Here is an 8,925-nt window from a genome sequence, read left to right as displayed (position 1 = left end):
TATATATATAATTATTACCATATAGCAAAAGTATTAGGTAGAACATTATAATTTTTATTAAGGCTATTTAAAACAATATTTATACTGTAGTTTAAATAAAAAACAGACCCAAATTATATGTTAAATATGATTATAACCAGTGATCACTCAGGATTTGGGTTCCAGGACGCCAAGTGAATACCAAAATCTGTGTGGATGCTCAAGTCCCTTGTAGAAAATGGCATATTTGCAAATAACAAATGAGCACCCTCCCATATACTTTAAATATCTCTATGTTACTTATAATAGCTAATAGCATGTAAATATTATGCAAATAGGTCTTATACATTGAAAGTATAGAGAATAATGACATGAAAAGCCTGTACATGTTCAGAACAGATGCAATATTTTCCCAAGTATTTTTATCTGAAGGTGGATGAATCCACTGATATGTAACGCAGAGACACAGAGGGTCAACTCTCTGTGGTTAAAAACCTTTAACAAAGTCTATCAAAATGCTAATGCCCATTGTACTTGATAGAATTATGGAGTCCATCTTTTAATTAAGACTTTGTAGTTTTTATAAACTTTATATTTATCATGAGATGAATGCTAAAATTCATGTGATACTAGCCCACAATAAATTTTATGAGAAATTATTGTACAGATTGAGTAGCCCTTACCTGAAACACTTAGGACCAGAACTATTGCAAAAAAACTTTTTTTGGATTTAGGATATTTGCATATATATGTATATATTAATACACATATGCATATACATAATTCATTAATGTGTCACAAGTCTAAATGCAAATTTTATGTCTCATACACTGCACATATATAGCTTCAAGGAACTTTTATGTAGTATATTTAGTGAGTCTGTGGGGTTTTGTTTGTTGTTTGTTGTTGTTTTAGACAGGATCTCACTGTGTAATGTTGACTGACCTGAAACCTCACTATGTAGACCAGGCTGGCCTCAAACTCACAGAGATTCACCTGCCTCTGCCTCCCAAATGCTGGGATGAAAGGTTTGAACTACCATGTTGGCTCTAGGGGGTTTTTTTTAAGATTTTTTTTAATTTCTATTTATGTGTATATGTCTGTCTGCTCTGTATGTATTTCCGTATCTGTGTGTCTGCTTTGTATCTCTGTGTGTCTGTGTGTATGGGTCCCCATGCAGGTCAGAAGAGAACACTGAAGCCCCTGGAGCTTCAGTTACAGTCTATTGTGCCTGACATGGTACTCCAGTCCTCTAGAAGAGCAGCTAGGGCTCTTAACTGCAGAGCCATCTCTCCAGTCCCATGTCTATGTTTTGACTGTGAGCCACAACATGAAATCAGGAGAACATTTTCTACTTGTGGCATCAAGTATTCAAAAAGCTTTCAATTTTGGAGCATTTTGGATTTGGGGTTTTCAGATTACAGATGCTGAATCTGTATCTAACCATTCTGAAAAATAGGTAATATTTTAATCCCTATTAAGATTTCCACACCAGAGAGCACAGACAAAAGGAAGATGAAAATACCCAGAACCTCAAAAACTGTGCCACCAAATCTTTAGGACCTTATATAACCAAATCAAAAGTGAAAACCAAGAAAGATTACAAGAAATGAGGCACAGATAAAAGCAGCTGATATCACTCCAAGTGGGTAGTGTTTGCTTTCTTCTTGAAACTTCCCTGGGAAAGCGGCTCAACCTCCTCCAGTAATCCTCCTTAAGAAAATGTCCAAAAGCTCTCACAAAACAAAAATCTCTTTACAAAGTCAAACAAGTTGTAGCTACACATGGCTGTGGACTCCTTGTCCTCACTTCAAATCAAACTCTAGGTTTGCTTGTAGAAAATGGACTTAATATCATCTATATTATTGGATCATGGTCAGAATTAAGTCATTGATAAAGCCCCTGAATAGATGAGAAATGTTACTTCTCTAGATCGATCTTTTCTCTCTCAGTGTTTCTCAGTGTGGAACACTACTACCACAGCATCAGAATCACGGGCATTTATCACAAAGGTTAATTCTATAACTCCTGGAGGCATGACCCCTGCTTCATTTTTATCAAATACTGCAAGTTGAAGGACCATGAAAATTAAGCTGTTTTAGCATGGTTTGTGGCATGCCTATTTTCCCAGCCACTAGGGAGGCTGAGGAAGGAGGATGGCAAGTTCAAGGCCTACCTCGGCTACAAAGCAAGTTTAAGGTCAGTCTCGTAACTTATTGAGACCCTTTCTTAGAAAAGGGACTGAGGCAACCAGCAACTGTTTAACTGGACTTAGCGCCCACTCAATAGGAGGGAATTCATGGCTGGTACTATAAACCTGGCTAACTACCAGTGTCTGGAGATGGCATAGACACTAGAACAGAACCAACTACTGCCATTTTCCTAAACCAGTTATCATTTCTAACTGTACACTAGCCTACTTATCCTTAAACCCTCTCACCCCTCCTCAAAAAAAGCTTCTTTTTACAGCAGGGAGTGGCTACTACAGAGATCCACAAGTGGTCAAAATGCAGAGAATTAGAGACCATGGGGTGCCCAGCCCCAATTGATATATTTACACCTAAGGATCAGGAAACATCACAGAAGAGGGGGCAGAAAGATTGTAAGAGACAGAGGACCAAGACACCTGCTGCTAGATAGTGTCTTCTAGACATGACAGGGAAGTTCACCCATGAAATCTCAGCAATATGACTACCTAAACAAGATGTGCATAATGAAAACTCCAGTTGACATGTCAACATAGCTAGAGCAAATTTCACATGGCCCCCACCCTTTGATAAAGAGCTACAGGCAGGGGCTGGAGAGATAGCTCTGCTATATGATTATTTCCATTAAAAAGTAATGGCTTCAAACCTGACGATTTTCACCGGCTGTGTAAGCGTGTTTACCTATTGGCTTGCTTTCTATGTCTGTTAAATGAATGCCATATACAAATACTAAAATAGACAGTGTCTCAGAACTGAATTAGTGCAGTTACTTGATGCTCTGAATCAGTGTAGGATTTACTGCTAGATGGTTTTTAACCCTTGAACTTGTGATTGTGAACCATGAGTGGACAACCTTTCCGTGCTAAAACTGATCATGTCTGCAGCCAGAAAGGTACTTTTAGTTTTTTGACCTTTTTATTTTTTTTTAAGGCAGGGTCTCCCTGTAGCCCCAATGAGCCTGGAACTCACTATGTAGACCAGGCTTGCCTCTGCATCCCGAGTGCTGTGATTAAAGGTGTGCACCACCACGCCCAGCAAATGTATTTGTCTTATTTTTCGTAACCATTCTCTTAATGACAAAATAATTATAGTTAAAAAACAAGTCTTGTGGGGGCTGGAGAGATGGCTCAGCAGTTAAGAGCACTTGCTGCTCTTGCAAAAGGGCCTGGGTTCAATTCCTAGCACCTACAGGGTGCTGTTGTCACAGACAGCTAACAATTATAACTCCAATTCCAGGGGATTCCATGCCCTCTTCTGACCTCCACTGGCACTTCATGACACAGGTGCAGGCAATACACACACATAAAATAAAACAATAAAATATTTTTTTAAAAGTCTTGTGTTTATTATCCCTTAAGAACTCTGTGTTATATTACCATGGAACACCTAATAAAGCAAAATATGCTTGTTTAAAAAAATAAAGACGGGTTACTTCCTGGCACCTGTATGGCAACAAACCACCCATAACTCCAGTTCCTGAGCTGTCGATGCCCTCTTCTGGGCATTGCATGCATGTGGTACACTTATATACATGCAGGCAAAAAACTAATAGACATTAAATAGAAATAAATTTTTAAAAAATTTTTAAAAGAGCTATAGGCAATCAATGGCTGCTGAGAGGGAAAATCAGTTTCTCCAGCCCCCTGATAGGTTATCCAATCCCATGTGGTCAGCCCTAAACACATGTAAATACAAGCAACACTAAATAGATTCAATATGGTTTAAATGAATATATATATGTATATGTGTGTACATATATATATACATAAAACAATAACAATTAAAAGAGAGATCAGGAAATTGAAGGGGGAGGATGGGAGAAGTTGGAAGGAGGGAGGGGAGGAGGAAATTATGTAAAAACAGTACTCATGAAATTCTCAAAAAAATTAAAAATTTAAATTAAAAAAAAATTACTAAGGCCAGGTGTCTACAGCTGGTTGTTCTTGCAGAAGACCCAGGTTCGAATCCTAGCACCCACATGGCAGTTATTTTGATATATCACAGTGAAAGATTTATCGTCCTCTTTTTTTTTTTTTTTTTTTTTTTTTTTTTAAAAAAAAAAAAAAAAAAAAAAAAAAAAAAAAAAATTACTAGGGATTTAGCTCAGTGGTAGAGGCCCTAAGTCAGTCCAAGCTCCAGTACTTCAAAACTAAGCTATCATAATATGTTTAACTTCATTGGTTCTCTTCAGACTCAGAACAATTTAAAAACTTTTCCCCATAAAATATTTTATAAATTTGATGGCCCTCAAGGGTAGGAAAGGAAGATCTTAGATCCTCTACATTAAAAATCCAAATTCTGGGGCTAGAAATGGCTCCATAGTTAAGCACATTGACTGCTCTTCCAGAAGACCCAGGTTTAGTTTGCAGCACCCACCTGGTGACTAACCATCATTTGTAACTCCAGTTCCAGGGGATCTGACACCCTCTTCTGGCCTCCACAGGCACCACAGACACACAGGCAAAATACTCATGTACATAAAATAAAAATAAAATAATTAAAAAAAAAAAAACTCTGGAGCTAGAGATACAGCTCAGCAGTTAAGAGCACTAGCTGCTCTTGCAGAGGACCCAGGATGGGTTCTCAGCACCCACATGGTGGCTAACAACCACCGGTAACTCCAGTTCCAGGGGATACAATGTCCTCTTCTGGCCTGCACAGGCATTGCATGACACGAGTGTACTTACATACATGCAGAAAAAAACTCATACATATAAAATAAAAATAAAAAAATTTTTTAAACCCAAATTCTTTATTCTTCTAAGGGTGTATACTTTTCACATTTTAAACATCAGTCTTCATCTCCAAAGCCATCCAATGTCTTTACATGTCTATTTAGGGACAGCTAAAACTAAATTGTAACCTCTCACAATCCAAAAAGTAGAGTACTTATTAAATGATCCTAAATCATTTAATATTAAGAAGATGAAGTCAACGAAAACTGACAATCTTGTTTTGTTTTGTATTTTTATTGCCAGCAATGGGCTAGAGATGTAGCTCAGTCGGCAGAGCACCCACCTAGCATGCACAAGGCCCTGGGTTTGATCCACAATTCAAAAAGACAAAAAGAGAGGCAGAAGGGAATAGCAGATAGCAAAATCGTAGCTTTTTACTTCCAAGCATGAGACCATGGGTATACTTTATGTCCAAATGAGGAAATACTTGTTGAGGATTTTAATATCTAATTTTATTAACTTCTGGTTAAATTTAATTTCTAATTTGGCATTTAGCTCCTAATAGCCATTAAAAAAAAAAGAAAAAGAAATACTTGGAATTACTGTGGGGGACCTTCAATTTTATGATAGTCAACAGCATCTTTACATAAAAGTCAATTCTTAAAACCCACAAGTTTCAGAACATAAAAATAAACTTCTATTTATAAATTTCATTCTGTTCCAAAAGTGTTCATCACATAAAATTTAGCTGAATCAAATAATTAATTATCTAATGCGAGTATTAATTCAAAGCACAGATTTTATGTACGTTTTCCCATTTCCCTTTTGCTTCTTTCCTAGATAAAAACAGGAAATTGTTAATATCCTCACTATAAAATTTTGACCACACACATTGGCCTTTTCAAGTAATTCAGAAAAAAAAATAAATGTCAATAGAAACTCCTGAGATATGGCAGTCTTCAGCATGGTCACAGGAACCTCTAACAATAGCCCTCTCAAGTTCAGCCCCAAAGATGGATCACTTGTGCTACTTCTAAAGATGTGTTCAATTTCTTTTACCACAAAAGAGACAAACATACCGCTGCCAACCACATTTGTCCTTTCTGTCTACATTCAAAAATATCTCACACGCATTAGCACAGTAATCTGCTCTTAGGAGAAGCTAGTTCGGATACACTCATTAGCATCTTTGGTTACAAGGGCAATACAGTGTGTAGATGCTGTTAATAAGAGCTCTACGATGGCTGTCAAGATTGGAAAAAAAATCCTATAGATAAGACATAAATGCAGTCTGCGTTGTCTAAGTTCTTTGCAAGTCATTATACAAAGCACAGCTCTGTTTTGAAATTTTAAACGTATTAATAATGTCCATCTCACAATGGGGCCAAACACAAAACTTTTTCTATACTGCAGATCGCTGATTGTGATTCCTCTGGTGTCGTTGAGGGTTGCTAGGTCTCCAAAGGGCACACATAAGACAAGAACATGTCCAACTGGTTCTTCACAATCACTTCATCTGGATGCAGCTTGTGGGGTAGATAATGGGCCAAGGTCATCTCCCAGGCATCGACAAGATATACTCCAACCCCTGAGAACATCCTCCGAAGGACAACGTCCAGCTGGAAGTTGTACCAGTCACTGTTAAAAAGGCTCACCTCAGGCCCCAGCTCTTGGGCATTGGCTGTCCGGATGACAACCACAGTCTTTGGGCTTCGATCTAGGAGTTGGACCACTGCTCGTCGGATGTTCCTGAGCCTCCGAATATACACTTCCAAGGGGAATGTACTAAAGTGAGACCATATAGCTATGGCAACCACAGTGTTCTTCCCTCCCACAATCCCATTGAGCTCATTTGCCACATAATGGAGCTCACTGCTAAAGACAGTGGTGAAGCGGATGGGTGGGCCATGGCAGCGATATTTGAGCAGGATGTTGTGTTTCTGATCCACTGCAAGGAAGGGTCCCACATTCTTGGGACTACCCAAATTAAACTCCACTAAATCTGGAACAAGAAAAATTCAAATTCACAAAAATATTCAATCTAAACACATATATTTACCAAGTGGCTTCAGTTTTTTAAATAGAAGTAGCACAAAAAGACTCCATATAAATGTAAAGGGAATACCAATTTCACTGTCCTAGTTCTGGTTTTGAATCAGTAGGCACTTATTATTCAAATCACTCCAAAACATCACTTAATAAGCAATACCGTCAGTGACAGAGTATCTACATATGTCTACGCATGGTTACCTCTATTAGGCCAGGAAATCTTGCTATTTGTACCCATCACTGAATATTTATGAATCAACTTGTCATTTATACTTTATTCTTCTAATGGATGAATTTGTCTTCCAGGACAAGGGCTATAACTTGTGTTTTATAAGCACACTTCAGCAACCAGGTGCCTCTTTTTGGAAATTCTGTCACTTGTAACAACATGAATGAGCCTGGAGGATGTTATGTTAAGCCAGGCACAGAAAGACAAATACTCCATGATATCACTTATATGTAATAACTAAGAGTTTAACTCGCAGAAACTGATTAGAAGCTGAGGGTCTTGGGGAGATGGAAGGAAAGGGGGAGAAACTGGTCAAGGATTCCTGTTTTAATTAGATAGGAAGAATACATTTGTGAGACCTAGTACACAGTATAGTGACTATATTTGACAACAATGTATTATATTTCAAAATTACCCAAAGAGAATTTTAAATGCTCTCACTGAAAATAAGTATATGAAATGAAAGGTATGTTAGCATGGTTAAATCATTCTGCCATATATACATATATCAAAATACCATATTGTACCCATAAATATATGCAATTACTTGTCAATTAAAAATGAACTTTTAAGCCAGGCAAGTCTGCATATACCTGTAAACCCAGTACTTAGGAGGTAGAGGCAGAGGATTATTGAATTTCAGGCTAACCAGGGCTACACAGAGAGATCCTGTCTTCAAATAAACAAATATACTTTTTAGAAAATGGGATGGTCTAAATTGTATTTCTGGGTTAAAAAAAAAAAAAAAGGAAGTTCTTCCTTTTTTAAATAAGCAAAAGAAGCAATTCTGTTTCTTTTAACTTTCGATTTTATCCCATAGTTGGAAAACCACATTAACATCCTTCAGGAAAACTTCTGTATCTACCCTAAGAAACAACAAAGTCAGCAGCACAACTTGGAAATCCTTTCTCTCCTTTTCCATCTAAGTTGTGTTTCAAGGCCTAGTTCCCACAAAATCCCAGCACATGGGAAGTAGAGGGAAGAGGATCACAAACTTCAGGCCAGCCTAGTATACAAACCAAGCTCAAGTCTAGTCAGAGCTACAAAGCAAAACACCTGTTTCTAATTAAATACATACATGCATAGTAAATGTTGACAATGAAATTCCATTTCCATTTCCTTAGCACCTATCAAGTGCCCACCACCAAAGGCACCAGAAATCAGCTTAGAAGGATGTCACAGACTTGCCTCAGAGAGAGTACAGCCAGTTCTGAAAACATAGTGTCAGACTGTAGTTGCCTGGCATTCCTCTTAGGAGTTAAAAGCAGATTTCACTCTTTCGTGATTTCACTCTGTCATCCCAAACTTCTCTTTTAGGCTTTCCTTCTAAATCCATCACTACTTAGCTTCCAGATCTAAACTGAGTAAAAAGCTCATGCTATTATTTTATTTTGATAACTATCAGGCACCCACATAAGCCCCAGAGGACATAAGAGGCTGTCAGATCCCCTGGAACTGGAGCTACAGACAGTTGTTAGCTGCCATGTGGGTGCTGGGATTCAAACCCAGGTCTTCTGCAAGAACAGCCAGTGTTCTTAACCACTGAGCCATCTCTCCAGCCTGAGCCCTTTTTTCAATCAGATGAAAATCTGTCTGGGAAAAGGGTCTGGTGGAAAATGATCAAAACAATCAGTGTGATCATTGCTATTAAAGGAAGTATCAAGCTACATCATCAGAAATTATGAAGAAGCAACTGCAGGCGCCTTGAAGGCCTGCCTGGTCAGCATCAAGGTTAGCCCAGCATCATGCCACACACTACTCCCTTATCCAGAGTTTTAATAAAAAA

The 8,925-nt window shown here is 38.0% G+C and overlaps 1 protein-coding gene across 4 annotated transcripts in view; it reads right to left on the bottom strand.

Annotated features, from left to right (window-relative positions):
* Positions 1-4,916: 4,916 nt before the first annotated feature.
* Nxpe3 (neurexophilin and PC-esterase domain family member 3) overlaps positions 4,917-8,925 on the bottom strand; it is a 59,303-nt gene continuing 55,294 nt past the window's right edge. For all 4 annotated transcript variants that reach the window (XM_029564859.1, XM_008835779.3, XM_008835786.3 and 1 more), the window contains one exon: positions 4,917-6,863. In XM_029564859.1, the coding sequence (XP_029420719.1) occupies positions 6,313-6,863 (551 nt within the window). In that variant the 3' untranslated portion in view covers positions 4,917-6,312. The remainder of the gene's footprint in view (positions 6,864-8,925) is intronic.

The sequence above is a fragment of the Nannospalax galili genome, unplaced genomic scaffold (assembly GCF_000622305.1).
Source record: "Nannospalax galili isolate Female #2095 unplaced genomic scaffold, S.galili_v1.0 scaffold1251, whole genome shotgun sequence".
Taxonomy (NCBI): Eukaryota; Metazoa; Chordata; class Mammalia; order Rodentia; family Spalacidae; genus Nannospalax; species Nannospalax galili.
This window is presented reverse-complemented; position numbering and strand designations above follow the sequence as displayed.